Source organism: Lytechinus variegatus, chromosome 9, assembly GCF_018143015.1.
Source record: "Lytechinus variegatus isolate NC3 chromosome 9, Lvar_3.0, whole genome shotgun sequence".
NCBI lineage: Eukaryota > Metazoa > Echinodermata > Echinoidea > Temnopleuroida > Toxopneustidae > Lytechinus > Lytechinus variegatus.
The window spans coordinates 16,771,278-16,798,865 of NC_054748.1; the positions used below are offsets into that span (position 1 = coordinate 16,771,278).

General features: G+C 35.8%; 1 protein-coding gene across 1 annotated transcript; it reads right to left on the reverse strand.

The window, feature by feature from the left end:
* Positions 1-2,270: 2,270 nt before the first annotated feature.
* Positions 2,271-26,896, reverse strand: LOC121421704. Its single transcript, XM_041616488.1, has 4 exons — positions 26,876-26,896; positions 12,542-12,696; positions 4,884-4,953; positions 2,271-3,801 (listed from the first exon to the last, which is right to left on the reverse strand). The coding sequence occupies exons 2-4, from the start codon at positions 12,678-12,680 to the stop codon at positions 2,652-2,654; spliced, it is 1,359 nt and encodes a 452-aa protein (XP_041472422.1). The 5' UTR covers positions 12,681-12,696; positions 26,876-26,896; the 3' UTR covers positions 2,271-2,651.
* Positions 26,897-27,588: the final 692 nt, after the last annotated feature.

Genomic DNA, 27,588 nt, shown 5'->3' on the forward strand with positions numbered 1-27,588 from the left:
GTGATGAAAAGGTAATTCAGCTGAGAATTTAGTAGGAAAAGTGCAATTTTGATATTTTTTCAAAAAAAAGTTTACGAAATACATGATTTACCGTAAATCTAAAGAAAATATTGGGATTGCCTTAGTATTTTAGTATACAATTATTAAGTGGACGAAATTTAAAATCGATAACCCTATGTCTCAAACTTGAAAAGTCAGATAGTTAATACTGCCTGATGATGTGAGAGCAATTAGACAGCTTAATGCCGTAATTATTTGACTGATACATGTTAATAGTCGTTCGATTGCGATCCTGAAAGTTGAACATGTTTGAGTTTTAGCAGTGCGCTATAAAAGTAGTACCAGACTCTTTGGATGATTGAAAAAGGAAAGTGCCAATTCATAAAGATAATGGACAAGTATTATCTTAAGTTGGTTTAAACATGATTTTTTAAATACTAAAATTGATTTTGAATAAAAGGGATTAGAATGCTTTCAAACTGCAATGTTTAGAGCCTGGAATTGATTGCCCCGATGGCTTTTACTTTATTGATTGCAACCTCAATCTGCCCCCCCCCACTCCCACCATACCATACCACGAGCACATTCTGACTCTGTGGCGATTTTTTTTCTTTCGTATGTAGGCCTACTATAATCCTTGTGTGTGTGTGTGTTTGTATGAGGCGCCGATTGTACCAACATTATATAGAACAATTATAAATTTGTTTATTGAATTTAGTGCATGTATTTCAGTTATCATTACCATATAATAGTTTTTTTTATAAATATCTTTGGAAATAATTTTGTAACGTGCTCTCATCTAGAATTACCTTGTAAGTGCAATATACCAACATCAATTAATTAATTGTTACTTTATATCATTTGACTATTTCATTTTACTTATGTAACTATGAAATTTATGCTTACATTGTAATCTTTGTTTGTATCAGTCTCCCAACTGTTTTAACAAGGAAGTATTGTGTACAATAAACCGAAATCAATGAATGAATGAAAATTTGTTATATAATCATTAAATAATAACTATTATTTATATAATTTACATTGTATTTGTAAATAATTACTATCATATGTAATTATTTATATATAATTCCAAGTAATACTTCCTTTTTGTAAATAATAGTTCGACATTCCATTATTTATAAATGATTGTTTTTCATTAATTATAAATAATGAAAAACAAAAATTCATTATTCATAAATAATGGAATGCCGAACTATTATTAGTCACAAATAATAAAATACTACTTGGAATTATATATAAATAATTAGAAATGTTATTTTATGTATTAGTTATTTCTTTCAAATGAAATGTAAATTATATATAAATGATAGTTATTATTTGATAAATAATGATTATATAACAAGTAATTGTTCTATATAATATTGGTACAATCGGCGTCTCATAGACTTGTCATCATGAATTTGCAAACTGCAGATTACATGGTTGAACAGGGTTTACCAGAAGTCTTGTGTGCTGTTCTTCTCAGATGTGAATTTTGCAGACTGGACATTATTACTGAACAGCACTTTGCCGACTGGTTTTGCCACTTTTTAGGCCCACTCCATAATTTGCAAACTTTATACTTCAACTTTGGATATTCATCCTACCCCATGTTCCTTACCTCGTCTTGATTGCCTCTCGTTATTATGCAAAACTAGTGTGTAGGACAAATTGTAAAAGATTGTGGCATAATTTTTCTCTTTCCTTTTCTTTCTTTCTTTCCTTCCTTCTTTCTTTCTTTCTTTCCTTCTTTCATCCTTTCTTTCTTTCTTTCCCCCTTTTCTCCCCTGTTCATTTTACCAACTGATACATAAAATGGCCGACTGTCATTTTTTTTAAGGGGGGGGGGGGGTATCACACCCCTTATCCTGCCCTCACACACACTGTCACACGCCCTTTCAAGTCTACACACCTTAACGCAAGCACCAACAAATGCACAAGAAGTGATTTAGACTATTAATCATAGTCGCCAGTTTTATTAAATCATCGGTGTTATGATCAGAGTTTTCAAAAAGGATCTACTTCCGCTTTTGATAATTTTCTGTAATTCTTTTTTATTTACCACTTTCCCTTAACCAATGCTGTTTTATTTTGATGATATATGACAGTACACAGCAAAAACTTTGGTGTTAACCGGTGTACATATAGAGGGCCAAACCAGTTATTTTACACCGGTGTTAAATTGATGGAGTTATAGTTTTACACCTATATGTGTTATTACAACACCTTTGGTTGTTAAATTTACACTCTTTGGTGTTTGGTATTATGTTCAATCTATAGGGTGTAATTTTAACACCTCAGGGTATGGTCCTCTATTAACATCAATTGGTGTCAGTTTTAACACCAGTTTTTACAGTGTACTATCATCCTAGATTAAGTCATGATTTCAAAAATCTAACATTCACAATAATTAAAAAAAAATGAAATGATATCTTTAATGAATTTAGCTCTTTTGGAAACGAAACCTTAGTAAAATGTAATTTTTTGCCAATTTAAACCTGTTTGATATTGAAAATTGAACACGAAACACGTGAATATGGCTAGCACAATACACTTCACACCTTTTGTGATGCTTATCCATTGGAAATTCGCCCTTTTTGAAGCATTTTTTCTCAACAGGGATATTGTCCGGATCGTTAACTTCAAGTTATCTACATTAAACCAAATGCTAGTTTTTGATTAATCATAATTTCTTTCGCTTTTTGGTAGATCTGTATATCCTCATAGAGCGCATCCATTATGTATGGATTGTTGCGCAGATTGTCTTTCATTCTTTCAATTTCAGAACTGTCCAGTCCTTTCTTAACTTGCCCGACATTAATAGCACCAGGATAGTACTTTGGAAAAGGGAGTTTGTACACTTCTTGGAAAAGTTCTAGTGACGTGTCGAACTCTTCTGTAAGACCTATCACAGCAAACCAGTTTTCCAAATTTGCAAGGCAATGGTCGAGCAGAGCCCGTCGCTCGCTTGGCGTCATGCTGTATTGTAATGCATTACCCGTAACGAGGTTGGGATATTTCTGCTGAATTCCCTTAGCAAATAGCCTAAAGTCTGCGGACCAGTTCTGGAAGTGGTTAGCAGCTGCTTTAAATGGGAAATATCTCTGAAAATGCGTAATCAATGACCTAAATAGGAAACTGCCCCAGTGGAGAGCCCATGCATCAAGCGAAACGTTGACCGAGGATGGAGAACATTGTGTTGCATTGGTCTGCTTACAGAATAGATAAAAAGACACCAACCTCGACACCGGCTCTCGGACCATTGTGATATAAGAACATGGCCGATCTTTCAAATATTCGCAGATACCAAGGGTACCCCCTCCCACAAATATGGTCTGGCTTGGTGTTCTACCGTCAATTTCATACTGTTTAAAGATGCTTTTCTTACTCTTGCTGCTAATAAGAACATTTGTGATATTGTACTTTCTACCCAAGTTTGTTATGATGGTCTTTAGCGTTGATCCACCCGATTTAACGTTATGTAAAAAGGCCACATTCCCCAACCTATACTTGTCTCCATCGGCTTCTGGACTTCCGTGAAGAAAGTAGTTTGGTAGCTGGTTGGTCAGTGAGGACGTTGCCAACATACGGGACAGTTTTTCCTCCTCGTTCAATGGGAGAGGGCGTACTTTCTTGGCCGAAATACTTCCGTTCATGGCAAATGCTGTTGTCTCTGGAGGGAGTGCAGGAGCAGCATCATCGTCACCTCGGGCAGCAGGAACTGTCCAGGGAATGTTGGGGTTATCCCCCATTCGGGTACGTGGGCGATAGGTTTGCGGTGGCTTCCTTTGAGCACCATCACTGGAGTGGAAATAAGTAGAAGATATCCCTAGAAAGTACAATGTAATTCCAAGGGATTCGCAACCCAAATGGAGGATTCCCAGAAAGAAAAAAAAATCAGGGAGAATAGAGAAAATTGGTACAGAACCCAAAGGTAGGAGGACCAGGGGGGTGTTTCACAAAGATTTAAGTATGACTTATAGTCGCACTTAAATGCCGGGTTGCGCACGACCAAAATAAATTTGACAAGCAAAAATGACAAAATAACTGGACCATGGACATACGACATAATTATTTGCAATTTTTCTTCCAACGTGAATCTTCGGACGATTTGCTGTCCCGGTCCACAAACCTTCGACAAAAAACTTCTCAGCTGTTCAACGCGATTTGATTTGTAGAGCATGTCTAAAGAAATTGGCACGTTGTTGAAAGTGTCTAGTCAGTGATTGCGAATATTTGTCGCCATGACAAGATACAAATTTCGCGCCATTTAATCACGTCGATGACAATAAGCCAGTTCACCCTTAGCTTACGATCAACTTTTCTCAAATGACCTTTTTCAAATGTGGATGTTGCGTAAGCTTTACCGGTAGAGTATTCAAATTTAAGAACAAAATGCATTGTATAGACCAGGGGAGCGTTTCATCAATATTTCCATCTGACAAGTTGTCAGATCCGACATCTTTCCATGATTTTGATTGGTCGAGGGGCACTGTTCCTATGGTAACTGTCGGATAAAATGGGACTTGTCGGATAAAACGTCCGACAAGTCCTTTCATGAAATGCCCCCAGGTGACTAGAAATAAGGGATAAAGTTTGGAAATCTGTTTAACTGTCTTGCCTTTGGCACATTTGAATATTGTTTCGGCTACTATCAAATACCTGTGATTATGAAGGCTCTATTTATTACTCTTCAGCTTGGATGGGATAAAATGAATATTGTGAAAAGAAAACATGAATAATCATCAAATCACAAATGCCTATGTCAGTGAATTTGAAAACCACCTTCATGGCTTATCTCAAATGACTTTTCTGCTCGTGCGCAGTTTACAACCGTGGACAGGCTTATTCAAGGCTTCCGTATAAATACAAGGGAGACATACCTGCTTGATGATTTAGAGACTTGGTCTTGTATTGGCATCCTGACTGATCTTTTGAAAAATCCTTCATAATCTATGGAAATAAAAATAGAATTTAGTAAAAATATTCTAGTGGCCGTCACATGAAAATAAAACATTTCACATTCATAGGCCTTAAACGGAGGTCTTCTACAGTAAAGATGTTCCCTTCCTCTGGACATCAACTTGAGGGAGATTCATTAAATATAGTTAAACACACCTGTTCTTCAAATCAGAAAGAGTCGTTTCCATGATATTTCCTTCTTTTTCTTGCAGGGGGGGGGGGAGATTTGGAGAAAAAATTGACTTTCCGTGGGGAACAAATCGATCCTTTAGGGGGTAAGTGCCAGGCGCGCCGGAAAACTTTCATTTTTTTTGGAGGGGGGGGGGGCAAAATCCCGAAGGGGGCACAATATTTTTGACAGCGTGAGGTACCGAAGCGATCAAGCGGGAGAGTGTGTGGAACCCCCCCCCCCTCCCCACGGTAAGGACTTTGTGTAAAAAATGGAGTATAAAAGTTGCGTTTCTAAGAGCATTCAAAAATAAATTTCTTGAGAATTAAACATAGAATTCATTACGAAAAACTATACTCATAATTTATGAGAACCTAATGAAATCTACGCGCAAAACAATCGCTTCGGAATGTGGTTTTCGTGTCTGGCTTATATTGACTCAAAATACCAAAAATTACATTTTTCATGCAATATCCTTTCATAAATATTTATTTATGTACATTTACATACACGGACGGCGTGAGAGAGCACAATCATCATAATTTTTTAAGTAATTCCTGTCAGAACAAGGAGTGTAATAATACCAACATGCTTATATCTATAGCGCATATCACTGCCAAATGCTTCCCTATGCGCTTAATTGAATATTTATTTATTTATTCATGTTTTATCTATAACAAATGATAAAATGAGGTGGAGGGTAGTTCGGTTCAGTTATAAAACTGCTTTACAACGAAGCCCTCCGCCTTTACAAACATAAAATAGAACATAAACATGATAATATATATAAATAAATACAAGTGAAAATTAACATAAAAAGTTATAATCTATGAATTAAACAAAAAAAGAAAACAAATAAACAAAAAAGAAAGAATACTAGAAGATACTTTGTTATAATAAATGTTTGGCCAATAGGTAACCTCGTTTAAAAGAATTTATAGAATTGGTGGATTAAATAATATTACCCTGGCTTTAGCCTCGCAGCCTTTTACAGCGCGATGGCATTTCAAGGAATGAATTCCTGCCAGGTACCCATTTACCTCACCTGGGTCGAGTGCAGCACAATGTGGATGAATTTCTTGCTGAAGGAAATTACGCCATGGCTGGGATATGAACCCACGACCCTCTGTTTCAAAGTCCGAAGACTAATCCACTGGGCCACAACGGTCCGTGTATTAAGCAGAAAAAGCGTAACAACAGAAACAAAATAAATTCTAATGAATGTCAAATTCGAAAGTTCATAATGTACATTATGTAAAATTATTTAGAAGAAAACTCTTACATTCCAATAGCGGATGTGGTTGACGGTACACCACGTGGAATTTTCGAAAAAGTGGACAGAGGAAGAAGTGAAATTGATAGGGAAGTGCATGGACAGTTGATAGTCGAGTAAATTTTTGTTTAAAGTGATGGTCCATGCTGAAAATAATTATATTTTAATACATAGAGTAGAATTCACTCAGCAAAACGCCGAAAATTTCATCAAAATCGGATAACAAATAATAAAGTAATTGAAGTTAAAATATATAAAATAAATATTTTGTGAAAACAGTCGTCATGAATATTCATTAGGCGAGCTGACGATGTCACATCTCCACTTTCCGTTTTCCTATGTTATTACATAGAATCATGATTTTTTCATTATTTCATACTTGTGTGAATAATATGTCTCCCTTATAATGAAATAAGTTGCAGCAATAAATATCTAATGCACTAAATCAGCGCTTCTCAACCGGTGGGCCGCGAAGCTCTCTAAGGTGGGCCGCAAGAAACTCCAAAGAAACAAAATTGGGGGAAAATTATGGTATATTTAACATGTCCGAAAATGGTATGTTTGATCGGTCTCCGGCCCTGGGTCAAACTACGCTAAAGGCACGCCTATCATGCTATAGGTAGCATGTTGTGATATACATAGGCTACACATTGTATGATGGTTTTGATCTAACTTTGATGTGAACCTCAGGCTTCATGTATACATATTTTTATGTAGTTAATTATTATCGCCCATTCAAATGCATTTATTTTTCAAACTGATTGCTTCGAATGTGCTTAAGAGCTTTATGTTCAAATTTCATGAAACATATAAATGGACCTTGTTTTAAAGCGAAAGGGTGAGGGTGGAAACAAATCTACTGTAACTAAGGTAACTAAGAAAATGTGACTCTGAATACATTAATATATCAGATTTGGATTTATCATAACTGCGCAGTGATGCAAAAGCAATGTGTGTCGAATGTGCTGAATTTATTCTCAAATAAGGCGCTTAAACCGCCAGAGCTTCAGAGACACCTAAACACAAAACATCCAGGAGAGCCAAATGAGTGTTTCGATAGGAAAAAGGCTGGATTTAATTCACAGCAGAACACTTGCGTACAGAAGGGGGGGGGGGCTCTTGGCCCCAAATATTTCATGACCAAGAAAAAAATAGAAAAGGAAAGAAAAGGGATAAGGGTGAAATATAATATTATTTTTGGAATATTGTGTCAAAATCTATCACAAACTTGGATTTTTGTAATAAAAATGTCGAAATTTTTGCTTGCTCGCCATGCTCGCAACATTTTATCATTGTACGCGATACGCCATATCAAGCCCCCTCATTTTTTTGGCTCAACCACTGCTGCAGAAGATCATAAAGTTACGCACTAATATGCTCTTTATAATGGTCGAGACAAGTAGTCATATCCTAAAAAAAAATAGTAGGTGGGCCTCGAAAAAAATCTGAGAGTCAAAGTGGTCCTCGAGTAAAAAAAAGGTTGAGAAGCACTGCACTAAATCATTTGTCAATACAATTTCTCTAGTACTTGGAGGAAAAAATTTGGAAATTTCTTATAATAAAATGCAAAAGAACAAGTGGAGATGTGATATCATCAGCCAACCTACAGAATATTCATGACTACTGTTTTTACAAAATATTACTTAACTTTAAATTCAATAACTTTGCTTTTTGTTATCCGATTTTGACGAAATTTTCGGCATTTTGCTCGATGAATTCTACTCTATTTATTGGGCTTATTAATTACTTTCAACCTGGACCATCCCTTTAAATGAGCGTAGTCCTGATAGATGAGTACTACTCGGCCGTGATCTGGCAAAACTACGTATCTCCTTTTTTGCCATTCCGAGATATTCGAGCTTGAATATTTTACATTGCTTCTTTTGCTTTTCTTGGAAAAGTGGAAAATGGTATATCGATTTTTTTTGTTTACCTTTGATCTGCGGAACTTATATAAGCTATTGGCACAAAAAACTAGTTGATTTACTCATTTAATCTTCTAATTTTTCACTTTTTTAAAAACATACGCACTTTTGCCTGATAAAATCGATGACACACTCCGAGCTTTTTATCAGGCAAAACTACGTATGTTCTAACTTATCAGGCAAAACTACGTATGTCACAAGGTACGCGGCCGCGTGGCAAATGTTTATCAGGCAAAACTACGTACGTATCTCTAACTTTGCCATGCGGAGGACATATTACGTAGGCCTGATAAACATTTGCCACGCGGCCGCCGCGTACCTTGTGACATACGTAGTTTTGCCTGATAAACATTTGCCACGCGGCCGCGTACCTTGTGACATACGTAGTTTTGCCTGATAAACATTTGCCACGCGGCCGCGTACCTTGTAACATACGTAGTTTTGCCTGATAAGTTAGAACATACGTAGTTTTGCCTGATAAAAAGCTCGGAGTGTGTCATCGATTTTATCAGGCAAAAGTGCGTATGTTTTAAAAAAGCGACCGGTAAAATGCAGAATTTGGGAGATACGTAGTTTTGCCTGATAAATCACCTTCTTCTTTTGCGGCTATTGTTCTGGCAAAACTACGTAAGTAGACTTACGTAGTTTTGCCTTTTAATTCTCGTCAAAGCTTGAAAAACTACTTTTGTAAGTCGACTTACGTAGTTCTGCCTTTTAAATTTAGTGATTTTTTTGAGAATTTTACAAAAACTGGGTTTCATATCTCCCAAAATAATTGGAGTTAGAATTTGAAATTTTGACAGATGAAAGAGCGTATTCAATATTATAAGAAACACTAAAAGACTAAAAAAAAACGCCAAAAAATGACTTACGTAGTTTTGCCAGATCACGGCCGTCCTTCTTTGCACTCAATTCGCCGACTCAAGCTAGCATCATCTCATTTATCCAATAATCCAACTACTCAAGCTTATTTAACTCTTTAACCTTTTTCTGTTTTACAGTCATTTTCAGAACTACACACATTTTCAAGAAATAGAAGTAAAATTGATAGGCGAGAAATTGGAAGATTGAGAGTAGGTCCTTATAGAGTAATATATGAAGTCGAGATGTTATGGTTTCTGGGCTTCACAGCTATGACATATAGATCGCGTTAGTGATATCGGGTCCGGTCTGAGCGTTTCTGGGCGACCGCGCGTTTGTTAGCCGACAAAGCCAGCATGCATTTGTGAACCACTTTCAATTTGCCATTCGGTTTTAGTCTGAAATGTATTCATTAAAAGGTTAAACGTTATCACACTGTAATAAGATGAAAAAGGGGCTTATCAAAGGTATGTTTCACAGAGGGACATGTTCGTCAAAAGACGCGTGATTTACTATGATATTTTTTTCATTTTTGACAATGGAAAAAATGACAATTTTTAGGCAGAAAAGTGCTTTCATCGTTTACTTTTGTCCTTAAATAATTTATGATTTTTCTACCTATAGGGGGGGGGGGCAAAATCTCGTTTTGCCTCCCAAAAATTTTATAAATTTTAAAAATTTTATAAGTGCCCCCTGCCCCCCCCCCCCGCTTCCGGCGCCCCTGGTACTAAGTGCCATGTCGCTTGGAGTTCAGAGGCCCAACAATGATCAAAATTTATTACGAAAACAAATTTGCACTACAATAACAATTAAAAGCTAGTAAAATCCTTCGATTTCATTGGCTGATTTTTAAACTTGTCATAGAAATTGTGCATTTGTTACTTTAACAAGTCTTCGTGAAACGGAGCCTAGATTTGAATCATAATTTTGACAAAGGAGCTAAGCTCCTTGACTTAAACAGGATTTCTAACAAGATATATCATTTCTTCTGCCAGTTATAAAGTATTGAATTTTGAAATTCAAAATATTCGGTGTTGGTCTAATATTGTGTACAATGTTAAGTGGAGACAAATGATTTTAACAGAATTTGGCCTAGCTTGACTAAATGTGTTTTAAGAGTAAAACAGTGACTGCATTTAAATGATGCCACTCTTGTGACCATGTGCATCTTTTGCAAATTGGCAAGGTCAAGTATGGCTGCCGGAACATGCGGATTAAATATGAAAATCATAAAATTGCCTACACATTGTCTATGAGATTCATGTAATTGTGTTGCAAGAGTGAAAGTCTCTTAAATCTTTTTCTTTTTAATTGATTTTTGACAGAATATTTTTTTCCTTGATATTCGAACACGGGTCGTGTGGTCCAGTGGTTTGAGCATTGGACTCATAATCGCAAGGTTGTGAGTTCGAATCCCAACTCTGCCATTGTCTCCACTTTGATAAAAGCCCAAGAGTGATATATGTCGTCTATTATGTTAGCCACTATGGCTGATTAACCTAGACGTAAAATGTTTCCAAGATAATTGGTTATATACCAGCTTGGCGTTTACCAGCAAAAAAATGCTGTCCTGCCGAGTTCCTGCGGGAGTTACCACAAACAGAAACAGAAACAGAATGGGCGGCCATTGACCGTTCGATATGAAAAAAGGATATGAAAAAAATTGTCTGTCCCCAAGACTCCCCATTTACAATTTACAAAATACTTAAAGGTCAAGTCCACCTCAGAAAAATGCTGATTTGAAGCACAATGCTGAAAATTTTATCAAAATCGGATAAGAAAGTTATGACATTTCAATGTTTCGCTTATTTTTAACAAAATAGTTATATGAACGAGCCAGTTACATCCAAATGAGAGAGTCGATGATGTCACTCACTATTTCTTTTGTTTGTTTTTTTTTGTATGAATAATACAATATCTCAATTTTTACGAATTTGATGATTAGGACCTCCTTGCCTGAAGCACAAAATGTTAAAAAAATGGAATCCCACGTGTTCAGGGAGGAAAAAACTCATTTCACATGACAATGACGAGAAAATAAAAATATTCCATATTCCATTTATAAAAATACAAAGAAATAGTAAGTGATGTCATCAGTTCCTCATTTGCATACCGACCGGGATGTGCATATAACGTATTGTGAAATGAAGCGAAATTTTAAAACGTAATTACTTTCTTATTTTACATCCGATTTTGAAATTTTCAGCATTGTGCTTGTTGAATTTTTCTCTTTTTATTCAAATCAAGTTTTTGTTGGGGTGGACTTGTCTTTTAAGGGCCTATGGGGCCATTTTGAACTTTTAATTACAGTTTCTATCACCTACATGGCAGAAGAAATGTTTTAATATATAATGATATATATGTTTTATTGTCCAACTTAAAGTGATTGGTAAGCATTGGTTAGACTTTTAAAAAATCTGAGCTAGAAGGTCACACTTGTCACCTGTGTCTGTGATATGTTACAAAAATGAAGCCCAGAAAAAAATTGCGTTCGAAAAAAAAATATTTAGTGCTTCAAAAATTGAAATATAAAGTGACCGGAAACATCATCTTAATTTCATCCCATACACTTATGTGTACTATTTAGGTGTCTATAAGACGCCTATTTACAAAATCGGGGTTTGCCTTGTAGTTTTAGCTTTTCATTCTCAATTCTTAAGCTATTACGTGGAGACTATTCAAGTATCGCGCTGCGCACTACAAACGCGCATTTTTATTTTTATTTTTGACTGCAGAATAGGAGAAACTTAAATGGATGGTCGAGGCTGAAAGTATTCATAACTTAAATTGATGGTCCCAGCTGAAATACATGGAGTAGAATTCACTGAGCAAAATGCTGAAAATTTCATCAAAATCGGATAACAAATAGTAAAGTTATTGCAGTTTAGAGTTAAGCAATATTTTGTAAAAAAAAAAAGTCGTCATGAATATTCATTAAGTGGGCTGATGATGTCATATCCCCACTTTGTTCTTTTGTATTTAATTATATGAAATTAGGTTTTTTTTCCTCCAAGCACTAGAAAATTGGATTGGCAACCGATTTAGTGCATTAGGTATTTATTGCTGCAACTTATTTCATTATAAGGGAGACATATTCAATAATGGAAAAAATGTGATTTTATGTAATAACATAAGAAAACGGATAGTAGACATGTGACATCATCAGCCCACCTAATGAATATCCACGACGAATGTTTTCACAAAATATTGCTTCACTTTAAACTTCAATAACTTAATTATTTGTGATCCGATTTTGATGAAATTTTCGGCATTTTGTTTAGTGAATTCTATATTTTCAGCTCGGACCATCCTTTTTAAGTTCTGACAAGAAAATTTAAGAGAGGTTTATACCTGGTCGATGATTAGTAAGAGTGACTGAAAATAGGATGAAGATGAGAGATAATGCTCCAAGGGAAAAGAGGATTATTAGCCCAGTCCGACGGGTACCGAGCCTCGTCACGGATCCTCTCGGGAAAAATGGGAACTCCATCTCGGTAGCCAACGTCCTGAAAATTCAATGGTCGAGAAATACAGGGGCAGATTGCACGAAAGGGTCTTTGTAAGAATCGTCTTTCGTGTCGCCCATTTGTTATGATGCGCCATGTGAAACGCATTTTAAATAAATCATCTGCAAACATCTTTTTATTAATCCGTTATTGTAAACAAAGTATTTGTGTATAAAAGATGTGATAAATCATAAAATTAAATACAAATTGATTTAAATGCTAGCTAACAAATTTTATTTCAGAAATATCCTGCATACAGCCCGTCATAAAAGATGGGCGACACGAAAGACGGTCCTTGGAAAGACCCTTTCGTGCAATCGGCCCCTGGGCTCTTGATAGTATACATTTTGATCGAGGTTTTTTTCACTCTTTAATAACTGTGGGAGGTCATTACCATATAATGCACATGGAGTTCTTGTGCTCCTCCCCCACGAAAAAAGGAAAAAAAAGGACAGAAGAGAAAATAAAGATAAAAAGTTGAAAGTCCATAGAACGAAGGAGTAGGAAGAACTAAAATTACATGTAAAAAACTTTAATTTATTATGCGTGTGAATTTATTATAACAAAAACCTTACTCAAGCTTCGCTCTTGAACTCCCTTTACAATGGCGCTAAAATTCCCCTTTTTTCATATATTGGTTATTGCCACATTTTTCATAACAAAATTATCGACAAGAAAATTCATTTCTAGAATGAATATCGTTAATTGTAAAATACTTGCATTTGCCAATAATATTTATTGACTAATGCAAGTATTTTACAATTAACGATATTCATCAGCCGATTGACTTTTAATCTTTTTTGTTTAAATTGACACTGCTCATGATATCGTGGCCCTCTCTTATACGCGTCTTGTAACTAGGCTACGAAAAATGGCGACAAGATTTTGGCGCAAATATTCACTACTGAATGACACGCGCCGTATAAGCTAAAACAACAACAACAAGATCATCGGTGAATATCTGCTCATCTTCTTACATTATTTTGCATAATATAGAGATTAATTCTAGTGTTAAAAAATGAATATACGTAATACTCTACACTGTGGGTAGAACTGCCATCTTGGATTAAAAAAATAATTGCATCTGCCCGATAGATATCAGGAATCGCAAAATATTCGTTTTAATGAATAAATATCATATCAATTACTTTATAATATTTATCAACCGAAACAAATATTTTACGAATCGTGAAATTAATCGGCAAATGCAAGTATTTTAAAAATCTAGGTTGCAGCTCTGCACGCGTCTGGTATCTAGGTATCGATAACAAAAGAATAAAAATGGCGACGTCCTGGGGGGGCACTTCCATTCACGAGTGGATGCCATGCGCGACCATGTGGTCTCGAAAAGCACCTTAAACACGTAATTTCCATATTCTGAAAATGAACCCCTTAACAAGTATTGGCGTGTAAAACCCTACCCTTAACAAGTATTGGAAACAAAAGGAAACTCTTGGCAAATATTCCTTGAAATTAATAACCCCTAAACAAGTACAGAAATGTTTTAATTGTTACGGGTCCTTCGGTCGTCGGCTTTACCTTATTTGGTTTAGTACGACCCAGGGTGACCAGATTTCACAAAATGAAATACGGGTCAATATACGAAGATCAAAATAGGTGGTTTCAGACCGCCTCGAAGTTGCCCACACACAGTGTTAGACTTGTGAAAAATATAAAGAATTGGAAGGGAGGGTGAATAAAAGAATGAAGGAGAGAAAGAAAAGAGATGAATTGAGAAAGACAGAAAATGATTTTTTTTTTAAATAACAGAAAGTTAGAATAAAAGAAAGATGAAAGAAAGAATAGAGATAAAAAAAAGATTTCCGTCATTCTTTGAAATGAATATAGAAAAAAAGAAAAAGAAAGGAATGGAAGATGAATAAATATGTGAAAAAAAATAAAGAGAATCAAAGGGAAAATTTGAAAGTAAGAAAAATGAGGAAGAAAGAATGAAGGAAAGAAATATGTATTCTTCATTCTTTGAGAGAAAGAAAAACAGGGAGAGAGGGAGGAAGGAAGGAAGGAAGGAAAGAAAGAAAGAAAGAAAGAAAGAAGGAAGGAAAGACAGAAAGAAAGAAAGAACGAAAGAAAGAAAGAAAGAAAGAGGGCAAATAATTAAAAGGAAAAAATGAAATAAAGAAAGGAAGAAAGAGAGGGAGGGGAGAATGAAGGGAGGAGAGAACGAAAACTTAAAATAATGGAAGGAGAGAAAGAACGAAAAGAAACAGGAGAGGAAGAGAGAAGGAAGCCAATGAAATTTCAAGGAAAGAAAGAATGAAGGAAATAAAAAAGGAATTTTGATAAAGAAGGAAAGTCAGAGAAAGAAGGAAAGAGAGAAAAAAATGTTCAGGAAAGAAAGATAGGAAATAAAGATAGATGGAACAAAAAAGGAAGGATAGGGTAGAAAAGAAAGAAAGAGGACAAAAGTTCAAACTTCAAGCAAACAAAAAAAAATCCAATCATCTAACAAAATCACTATGTTATTTGGTGTTATTTTTTAATGTATTTAAAAAATTTTAAAAAGTAAATTGTTTTAGAAAATCACCGCAGAACTTGCAAAACTTTACAGTTATCTATTTAATTGTTGTTTCTGCTCCGTCATCTGTTGGTTATTTAATGAAATTCTTCACTTTTAAATGTATTAACTACAAAATTTTGTTCAATATTATGAAAATAAGGGACAAATAGGCGTCCCGCGTAGGGTTTGTCGGGACGCCGGGACGAAGGAGCAAAATACGGGACAATCCCGGGAAATACGGGACGTCTGGTCACCCTGGTACGACCCCACCTTCTACAACTTGCGCAAATCGGACTCTAAACACGAAGTGTTGGGGCAAAAAGGAAATCCTTTATAAAACATTTTAATTTTGTTTTATCATCCCCGCAAATTCGACCCTAAACACGTAATTTTCCTAGCGAAATAGATACCTTTTTTTTCATTATTTTTGTGTTTTGGACACCCTTATTACGTTACATACGTAACGTGCCCTATCGTGAAAAAGACATCCTTTTTACGTGTTTTTTGGTCGCGCATGGTATCCACTCGTCAATGTAAGTGCCCCCCCCCAACGGGGGCGACGTTAACAGAGTAAGTAAACAGGGTAAGTGAACGCTATTGCTCTTAACTTTTTTTCAATTTTATTACTATTTATTTAATGAAAATTAGATAATAAAATGGGGGTAAACATAAAACTTGCCCATGTACATAACTCAGGGCGAAAAACAAAAATAAAATTGGTGATTTAGGTCTAGGTTCACCACGGGTAATCCTTACCTCTACAGCCAGGCATGGGAAGCAAGGCCAGGCGTTAGGGGAGTAATAGTCCAGGATAGAAGAGGCATAACCTTGTTTTTTTTTATATATACAATATATTTTGATGGTTTCTTGTCAATTCGAGGGTGCTGATTACGAATCTGGATGATGCCACTCGTGTAACCTTGAGCATTTTCCGCAAATTGGCAAAATCCAATATGGCCGCCAAAATATGCAAATTACCCATGAAAATCATAAAATTGTCCGCACATTGGCTGTGAAATGCATGCAATTGTGTGGCAGGAGTGAAATACTCTCTGAAAAAATACTTTTTAACAAAGTATTTATTTTTCTGATATTCAAAATGGCCGCCATAGGTCATTTTATACCTTATTATGTACAATATGAATAGGGAAAACTAATTTTCACAAAAATGAGCACTAAACTGCAAAAATCGCGATGTATGAACAAAGTAATATATGCAAATCATTATTACTAACGAGATATATCATTTATAATGTCATATATGAGAACATTGCTGTATTTTGATATCTAAAATAGCCGCCACTGGCCCAAACAGTATTGCGCACAATGGCAATGGGGGCCAAAAAATTCACAAGAGTGATCACTGAAATGCTTATTATAAAGATTAAACAGGTGGAATACTGACTATAAACATAATTATTAACGAAATATATTATTAATATGCCATGTATGTGGTGAATGTTGTATTTTGATATTCAAAATGGCTGCCAAAGGCCCTAAAAGTATAATGCACAATGATAAATGGTAGAAAGGAAATCACAAGATTCAGCGCTAAAATGCATATATATATATGTAATAAATTAATTGGATACTGTCTAAAAACGTATTTTCTAACGAAATATATCATTCAGGTTTCAAGTTTGTGTAAAATACTGTATTTCGACTTTCAAAATGGCCGCCATCGACATTAACTGTATTATGTAAAATGCAAAGTGGGAAACCAATATTCACAGGAGTGAGCACCATAATGCACGTAACAGTGATCTATGAGTAAAATATTGTATGAAAGCATAATTTCTATTAAGATATATCATTTATTCTGCCAGTTAGCTGATAAATACGGTTATTTTAAAGTCAAAATGGCCGCTACAGTCCCTTACGGTATTATGCACAATATGAATGGGAACAAATCATTTCAACAGAATTTAGCTTTGCTTGGTCAAATGGTGATGTATGAGTGGAATATTGTCTGAAAACATGATTTATAACAAAATATATCATATCTATGTAATTTAGGTGATAAATACTGTATTTCATTACATTATTTGTCTCCACCCAAATTGTATATTATACGATAAGTGCCTATGGTGGCCATTTTCAATTTTAAAAATGCAGCATTTATCACCTTAATTACACAACATTATGATATATCTCGTTAGAAACCATGGTTTTAGACAATAATTCACCCTTACATCACAATTAACAATTATATGCAATATTTAGAGTTGAGCAAAGCCAAATTCTGTCAAAATTATATGTCCCATGTTACAATGTACACAATACTTTTAGGACCTATGGCAGGCATTTTGGATTTCAAAGTACAGCATTTATCATACCTCCACCATGTCCACGACCCATATGTGATGCTTTTAGTTAGAAATAATGTAATATCTTTACTCGTACATCACAGTTATATGCATTTTAATGATTCTCACTCTTGTGAAAATTAGTTTCCCTGTTCGCATGTTACGTAATTTAGTTAGGGCTAGTAGAGGTTATTTTGAATGTAAAAAAGTATTTATCATCTATATGGAAGAAGAAATGCGATGATTAAAAAAAAAGGTTTTCAAATAACGTGTTACTCATACAACATGATTATATGGATGTCATAGTCTAGCATAATCCAAATTATATGTCCCAATTCACATTGTAAATAATACTGTTAGGGCATATATGGGCCATTTTGAATTTTATAATACAGTATTTATCTCATGTATGACTAAAGAAATGATATATCTTGCTATAAAACATGTTGTCAGGCAATATTTTACTCATAGATCACAATTACATGCATTTTATGTTTCTTACTCGTGTGAAAATTAGTTTCTCCATTCGCATTGTACATGATGAATAAAGGGGCTATGGCGACCATTTTGAATTTCAAAATACACCATTTATCACATAAATGGCATATTAACAATAATGTTTTTAGTCAGTATTTCACTCGTTTTAATGCTCAATCTTGTTATTTTTTGGCCCTGGCCATTGCCATTGTACATAATACTCTTTGGGCCAGTGGCGGCTATTTTAGATATCAAAATACAGCAATGTTCGCATATTTGACATAATAAATAATATATCTCATTAGTAATGATGATTTTTTGCAGTTTAGTGCTAATTTTTGTGAAAATTAGTTTTCCCTATTTGTATTGTACATGATAGTGTATACAATGGCCAATGGCGGCCATTTTGAATATCAGGAAAATAAATATTTCTTCAAAAATTATTTCTTAAGATAGTATTTCACTCCTGCCATGCAATTTCATGCATTTCACAGCCAATGTGTGGACAATTTTATGATTTTCATGGGTAATTTGCATATTTTGGCGGCCATATTGGATTTTGTCAATTTGCGGAAAATGCTCAAGGTTACACGAGTGGCATCATCCAGATTCGTAATCAGCACCCTCGAATTGACAAGAAACCATAAAAAATATTGTATATATAAAAAAAAACAAGGTTTGTTCAATTTTCTATGGGGCCTATCCTGGACTATAAACCCTACGTAGGTAGAAGACTTTACTACTACTACTACTAATAATAGTGTATATTTGTAGAGCGCACACATCGTCAGCAGACGCTCATGGCGCTAGCTGAGCAACAGTTCTCTTTTACAATGTAAAAATTATATTTTATGGAAATTTATATAAATACTACACAAGAACAATTAACAAGTACGATGTAAGAATAATAATAATAATAATAAACTCCCCAGACGCCTCCGGGCTAGTTCAACACGGGTAATCCTGGCCTCTACAGCCAGGCATATAAAGCAAAGCCAGGCGTTAGAGGATTAACCCTACGTACAGTGCCGGCCGCGGGAAACGTCACAGTGCCCCTAGGGCGGACGCGGTAGCCCGTAGCGGGCATTTGAGGGGAGCGGACGCGGGAAGACGCCCGCGTCCACTCCCCTAGAAAATTATTGCCCTAGGGAACCGCCCGCGTCTATCCCCGGGGCACTGTGACGTTTCCCGCGGCCGGCACTGTAACACTAAAACTTTTCGAAAACCATCTTTCAAATCGGAAGCAAAAGGTAATAAGAGGCTGATAAAAGAAATAGAAAACTGGGGGCCCGGACTGAGAGAAGGGGAAAGGGGAGAAAGAGAATAGGGGGGGGGGGGGTGAAGAAGAGAAAGAGGGAAAAGGTAAAATGGAGAAGGGATAAGGAAGGGGTAAAATTAAAACAAGAAGAAGAACCTAGAGAGAAAGAAAAAAGAGGTGATGAAAAAAAGCGAAGGTGAGATAGAAAGAAAAGAGGGAAGGTGGAAGGCAAATAAAAGAAAGAAGGATAAAGAGAAGGAATAAGGGGTGAGAAATTAAAAAGGAAGGGAAAATTGAGAAAGATGAAACAGCGGGGATAAAAGTTACTGAAGGCGAGAAAGAGAGAGGGAAAGGGACTAAGAAAAGAAACAAGGAAAGGGAAAGAAAAGGATACGACTATTCTTATCAAAATACTGGAACCCCTCTCTAATTTTCATCATTTTTTATCCCCTTCCTGATTTACCTTTATCTATCTCAACCACTAGCTCTCATCTCTTCCCGATGTTTATCTGTGGACATCATTTTCATATGCACCTCTCATCATCAAATTTATTTTCATTTATCGTTTAATTCTTTCTCAATCCCTCTCTAAAACTACTCTTTCTCTCTTCCCAACATATAATGCTATGTTAAATTAAGCTACTTATACATTCCTATAGAATACAAGAAACTGTTGTTTCGCAATATAACGGAGGGGGTATTGCAAAAGAAGGGGAAGGGAAAGCAATAGAAAATAAAGGGGAGAAACAAATCAAGGAGTGAAAGGGTGCACAGAAAAGGAAGGGGGGGGGAACAGAAGGGATAAAGGAAAGGGAAAAAAGAAGGAAAGGGAAAAAATATATAGAGGGACAGCAGGAGGGAAAAAGAGAAAAATATGAAGGGGAGCAAGAAGGAAAAGAGTGAATAAATGGGGGGGGGGGGGGGGTAAAAAGGAGGTAAAAGGGAGAGAAAGAGAAAATATAGCGGGGGATATCGAGCGTGATGATTAAAGGGATTTTCGACTATATTGTATCGAGGTGAACCCGGACGGGCTTTTATTCTTCAACTTGGCTCGACTAACTCCTTTGTTCCCCGAAAAGAAGTTAGGTTTGATAGTTAGCGTTTGCGTGAGCACCCGCTAAAATTCTTAATAAAAGAAAAGAAGGGTTTGTATAGCTCCATTCTTGCTTTGTCGGCAAGTGATAATTAACTCGCTAAGTACCCATTCCATACAACACGTCATAGTAGCTTTCAAAAACATACTTTTGCTTGGGTTTAAGCATTTAAGCTAAATGCGTTAGGAAAGTTTTTCATATTTACATATATGCAAATAGTTTTGTTGTTCTGCTCTGGAGCACATTGAGCATCTAATCAAGATGGAAAGTGCGATATACAAATCTCATGTATTATTATTTTTATCTTCCATATAACACTGAATTATGTATTGTATCAAGCTGTGGTTTGGTTTTGTGATTTCGTTTTATCATTTCCAATTCATATAACAAAAAATATTCGAAGGGAAATATTGTTTTACTGAAATGAAATTATTGAAACAATGTCTAGACCCTAAATGATATCCAACTAATCTATCAATATAAAACTGCAGTTCGTAAAAATAATAGGTTAATCTTTACTTCGACGATCATCATATAAGTGTATCAAGGATATTAATATTCGTTTTTAAACCCATCTATAACTTTTTATAAAATTGCGCGTAATAAATGCGTTGGACAAGTAATCTTTACTTTGATTATGTTAATTATTATTATCTTCCCAATCCGAATATCTACCGATGTAACTAACACCGCAATCGAGAGCAGATAATGTAATCAGATGTTTTAGCAAAAAGACAAACTTGTTAAATCTGCAACATTGGGGTAAATTTATATTTTTTACAGGGTGGGGGTTTTAAAGACCCGATTTGAACCGAATTGAAAAGAATATCCTTATTCATTGTTGTTGATGCATCAGATAATTAATACCACCCCCCCCCCCCCCATTTCTAAGAACATCCTGTCATAAATTGGGAAGCGGATGTGATCAAAGGAGAGGGGTCGGCGTGGACGGGGAGCAAGACTCTCCCAGACTGCACAATAACAAAAGAACCAAATAAAAAAATCGATGAGCACAACCAGTTTTGCTGGGGTTCGCTTTTTGCGCGTCTACTTTTTATGATGTGAGAAAGAACAACTTTCCCCGATATGAGAGGGTTTTTTTGCTCCCCCAGCCCCCTATATACCCCGCTTATTATGATAAAGGTTTATAAAATATCAATACCGAAATGAGATAAAATGACAATAAGTGGGGCTCTTGCCTTCCGTGCATGATGTGATGTCGAAAGAACACACCAACGTCGGATCGTAATCGACAACCCCCTTTAAAGAAATCAAAGAAAGATCGTGGCACAAAAAGGAGGCGGTGAAATATCATGAGTCGACCTCGCGCATGACCGATGTCACAAACACGTCATAACGTTGTATCGTAATCAACGATCATTGTATCTATTCCAGCGAAAGGAAATGATAAATGAGCACTGAAAAAATGTCAAGACTCGGGGAAGGCCTTCGTCCGAGAGTATATTAGTCCAGGATAGGCCCCATAGAAACTTGACCAAACCTTGTTTTTTTATATATACAATATTTTTTGATGGTTTCTTGTCAATTCGAGGGTGCTGATTACGAATCTGGATGATGCCACTCGTGTAACCTTGAGCATTTTCCGCAAATTGGCAAAATCCAATATGGCCGCCAAAATATGCAAATTACCCATAAAAATCCTAAAATTGTCCGCACATTGGCTATGATATGCATGGAAGCGTGTGGCAGGAGTAAAATACACTCTGAAAAAATAATTTTTGACAAAATATTTATTTTCCTGATATTCAAAATGGCCGCCATAGTCCATTGTATACTCTATTATGTACAATATGAATAGGGAAAACTAATTTTTACAAAAATGAGCACTAAACCGCAAAAATCGCGATATATGAACGAAGTAATATTATGCAAATCATCATTACTAACGAGATATATCATTTATTATGTCATAAATGGGAACATTTCTGCATTTTGATGTCTAAAATGGCCGCCACTGGCCCAAACAGTATTGCGTACAATGGCAATGGGGGCAAAAAAATTCACAAGAGTGATCACTAAAATGCATATTATTAAGATTAAACGAGTGGAATAGTGACTAAAAACAATTGTTAACGAAATATATTATTAATATGCAATGTATGTGATGAATGTTGTATTTAGATATTCAAAATGGCTGCCAAAGGCCCTAAAAGCATTATCCACAATGAGAAAGTGGGGCAAAGAAATCACAAGAGTGATCACTAAAATGCATATTATATGTGATAAATTCATGGGATACTGTTTAAAAACGTATTTTCTAACGAAATACATCATTCAGGTTTAAAGTTTTTGTTAAATACTGTATTTTTACTTTCAAAATGGCCGCCAGAGACATTAACAGTCTTATGCACAATGCAAAGTGGGAAACCAATATTCACAAGAGTGAGCACCATAAATGCAGATATTAGTGATCTATGAGTAAAATATTGTCTGAAAGCATAATTTCTATTAAGAGATATCATTTATTATGCCAGATAGGTGATAGATACTGTTATTGGAAAGTCAAAATGGCCGCTACAGGCCCTACGATATTATACACAATGAATGGGAACAAATTATTTCAGCATAATTTGGCTTTGCTTGGCCAATTGGGGATGTATGAGTGAAATATCGTCTGAAAACATGATTTATAACAAAATATATGATATCTTATGTAATTTATGTGATGAATGCTGTATTTTGACATTCAAAATGGCCGCCATAATCCCTATATTTATCATGTACAATGCGAATGGAGAAACTAATTTTCACAAGAGTGAGAATCATGAAATGCATATGACTGTGATATACGAGTAAAAATATTGTCTTAAACATGATTTCTAACTAAATACATCACATATTGGTTGTGGAGGTTATGAATGCTGTACTTTGAAATCCAAAATGGCTGCAATAGGTCCTAAAAGTATTATGTACATTGTAACATTAGACATATAATTTTGACAGAATTTGGCTTTGTTTGACTCTAAATATTGCCTATTATTGTGAATTCTGATGCAAGGGTGAAATATTGTCTAACACCATAGTTTCTAACGAGATATATCATAATGTTGTGTATTTAAGGTGATAAACACTGCATTTTTAAATTGAAAATGGCCAACATAAGCCCTTATCGTATAATATACAATTTTAGTGTAGACAAATAATGTTCACAAAAAGGGCATATGGCAGCCATTTTGTATGTTGAAATACAGTATTTATCACACAAATTACATAAGAGATGATATATTTTGTCATAAATCATGTTTTCAGACGATATTTCACTCATACATCACCATTTGGCCAAGCAAAGCCAAATTCTGATGAAATAATTTGTTCCCATTCACATTGTGCATAATATCTTAAGGGCCTGTAGCGGCCATTTTGATTTTCCAATAACAGTATTTATCACCTAACTGGCAGAATAAATGATATCTCTTAATAGAAATCATGCTTTCAGACAATATTCTACTCATAGATCACTAATATCTGCATTTATGGTGCTCACTCTTGTGAATATTGGTTTCCCACTTTGCATTGTGCATAAGACTGTTAATGTCTCTGGCGGCCATTTTGAAAGTAAAAATACAGTATTTAACACAAACTTTAAACCTGAATGATGTATTTCGTTAGAAAATACGTTTTTAAACAGTATCCCATGAATTTATCACATATATATGCATTTTAGTGATCACTCTTGTGATTTTTTTGCCCCTCTTTCTCATTGTGCATAATGCTTTTGAATATCTAAATACAACATTCATCACATACATGGCATATTAATAATATATTTCGTTAACAATTATGTTTTTAGTCAGTATTCCACTTGTTTAATCTTAATAATATGCATTTTAGTGATCACTCTTGTGAATTTTTTGGCCCCCATTGCCATTGTACGTAATACTGTTTGGGCCAGTGGCGGCCATTTTAGATATCAAAATACAGAAATATTCCCATTTATGATATAATAAATGGTATATCTCTTTAGTAATAATGATTTGCATATATCACTTCGTTCATACATCGCGATTTCTTTGCGGTTTAGTGCTCACTTTTGTGAAAGCTAGTTTTCCATATTCATATCGTACATAATATAGTATACAATGGACTATGGCGGCCATTTTAAATATGAGGAAAATAAATATTTTGTCAAAAATTGTTTTTTCAGGGAGTATCTCACTCCTGCCACACAATTTCATGCATTTCGTAGCTAATGTGCGGACAATTCTAGGATTTTTTTGGTTAATTTGCATATTTTGGCGGCCATATTGGATTTTGCCAATATGCGGAAAATGCTCAAGGTTACACGAGTGGCATCATTCAGATTCGTAATCAGCACCCTCGAATTGACAAGAAACCATCAAAAAATATTGTATATATAAAAAAACAAGGTTATGCCTCTTCTATCCTGGACTATATGCATGTATCTATATGTCGATAAGTTTAGATTCATTGCGATAATAGCTTCGACGTTCCAGCCGGGGTGACCAGATTTCACAAAATTAAATACGGGACAATCGGCAAAGCACTACATAGGATCGACCGAGCCAGGCCCCAAAAACCAACAAAAAAAGGCCACACAATGTTAGACTTGTTAACAAAATATATCAAGAAAGGGAAGGGAGGGCTAGTGGAAGAAAGAAGGAAGCAAGAAATGAATTGAGAGGAAAGAAAGAAAAAATTAAGGAAAATTCAAAGGAAAAAGTATGATTAAAACGTTGAAAGAAAGAATAAAGGACAGATAACGGTTTCTGTCATTACTTGAAATGAATAAAGAAAGAAATAATTAAAATAAAGGAAGGGAAGATGAATGAATGTGTGAAAGAAAAAATATATATTGAGAGAAAAGAGAAAAGTAAGAAAAATGAGAAAGAAAGAAACAAGGGAAGAACGAAAGAAAAATAATTCCTTCATTATTTGAAAGAAACAAAGACAGAAGAAAAACGGAAAGGAAACAGGGAAGGAAAGAAGGGAAAGAAATAATAAGGGAAAAGAATTAAAAGGGAAACAGAAATTAAAGAATAAAAGAAAACAAAACAAATAACATCTTAAATCAAAAATTCAACCTACAATAGAGCCCGATCACGCTAGTTTAAAAACAAAATGGTCTATCACAAGATAATCGAAGTACATGTACATGTAAACATACTGCAATGTACGTACCCTCGGATTTCCGAGGGTAAGTGCGGGCACGGCCAATATTATATAGCACGCGGGAAACCGGGGGCCCGTCTAAACGCCCTAGACTGCTCCCCTTGAATACCCTCGGTTAGACGCGAAAGCCCCCTAGGCTGTTTGCGTGCTCGGGCGTGACGTTTCCCGCGGCCGGCACTGTACGTAGATGAATTTACTCCCCAGACGCCTCTAGGCTAGATATGGCTACGTACCACCCCAAAACCTGAAACTTTCGCCCCCGAGATTTCTACTTCTCCTTCTAACATCTAGCTCTAAATTATGTAAACGGGATACAACATCATTTCCGACATTTCTACGCTATCGATTTCATTTTAAAAAATGAGAAAAGTATGAAAAGACGGGGAGACTTGCCCGATGTTTACGCCGCCATCTTGTTTCCTATTGCTCTTCCTCAACCTTCATAATATTTTTCTCATTCCTTGATTAACATTGAACGGGCAGTACAAGCAGATAAATGGGAAAGAATTCCTGGCTTCGTGGAGAGTAAGCATACGTTATTGCTGATGTGGTTTACGGTACACCATGTGGAGTGTTATAGAAGCAGTGGATAGAAGAAGAGAAGGAAGTGGATAGGCGAGAAAGTGGAGATTTGAGAATAGAGTATTCTTTCTTGAGAATAGTCCTGAAAAGGACTGTAAACCAGAAGGAATGTTGAGTGAGAACAGCTTGAGTAGTAGAGCTGATGAGGAGATGCTGGCTTGCGTCGGCGAGTAGAGATGATGAGTAGTAGAGAGACTCGACGTTTCGGACAGGTTGACTGTCCGTCTTCCGTCTCCTGAAGACGGACAGTCAACCTGTCCGAAACGTCGAGTCTCTCTACTACTCATCATCTCTACTCGCCGACGCAATCCAGCATCTCCTCATCAGCTCTACTACTCAAGCTGTTCTCACTCAACATTCCTTCTGGTTTACAGTCCTTTTCAGGACTATTCTCAAGAAAGAATACTCTATTCTCAAATCTCCACTTTCTCGCCTATCCACTTCCTTCTCTTCTTCTATCCACTGCTTCTATAACACTCCACATGGTGTACCGTAAACCACATCAGCAATTGTACATGCCACCATGCAAACCTTCAAACAACATCTAAGCATACGTTAGTAAGTGATTTATACCCCGCAGAAGCCTCCTGGCTACCCACTCAGGGATTCCTAGAAAATAAGGTTATACTTACATCATTGAATGGGTGGTAATGTTATGGTGTATGTTCACTCACACAACATGCGAGGTACCACTTCAAAAACAAATGAGGTTGAATAATGATGACTTGATGTAAAAGAGAATCGAAAGAAAAATGCTCAGCGACAACAAATAAAACATTGAGAGTTAATTTACCTCCAAGACGATTGATGAAACAAGAATGATCAAGGGTTGATTCCCGTCACCGTGATCACGTTGATTGAGGAGATTAAACGGGCAAGGCATGGAGGCCAGTCTACTGCAGGTTCATACGAACTGCCCATTGTTTGGAGTTATACTTCGGTCACATTTGCTCCTCGGCGGCCGTACGGCGAGTCGAAAACAGCCGTTTTATTCATTTCTATTCAAACCACCTATATGTAGCTGGTACAAAAAAAATGTTAAAACTGCTGTTTTCGACTCGCCGTATGCGGCGCCGTAGAGCAAATGTGACCGAGGTATTACTTCATGGCCAATTTTGGCAAATGACCTTTTATTTCTTTCATGAATGAAAGGCAGATTTCAAAGCAAGTTATTATGTAAGCATGCCTTACAAAGCTGAATGAGCAAAATGAATAGACCAGGAGACGAGAATAGCACACAAATGAACACTATGAAGGTGTTTCTTGCATTTCTACTTTGAATGCATTGACATCATGGTGTACCTATAACAATGCACTTGGCCAACAGTAAAATAACAGTCGCTTGTGAACACATTTTAGGTTGTTCTTCTTCTTCTTTTTATAGATCTAATGAAAAACAAAATTCAAAGGAATTTATGGCTTATTGTAGTTTTGCCTGATAAACATTTGCCACGCGGCCGCGTACCTTGTAACATACGTAGTTTTGCCTGATAAGTTAGAACATAC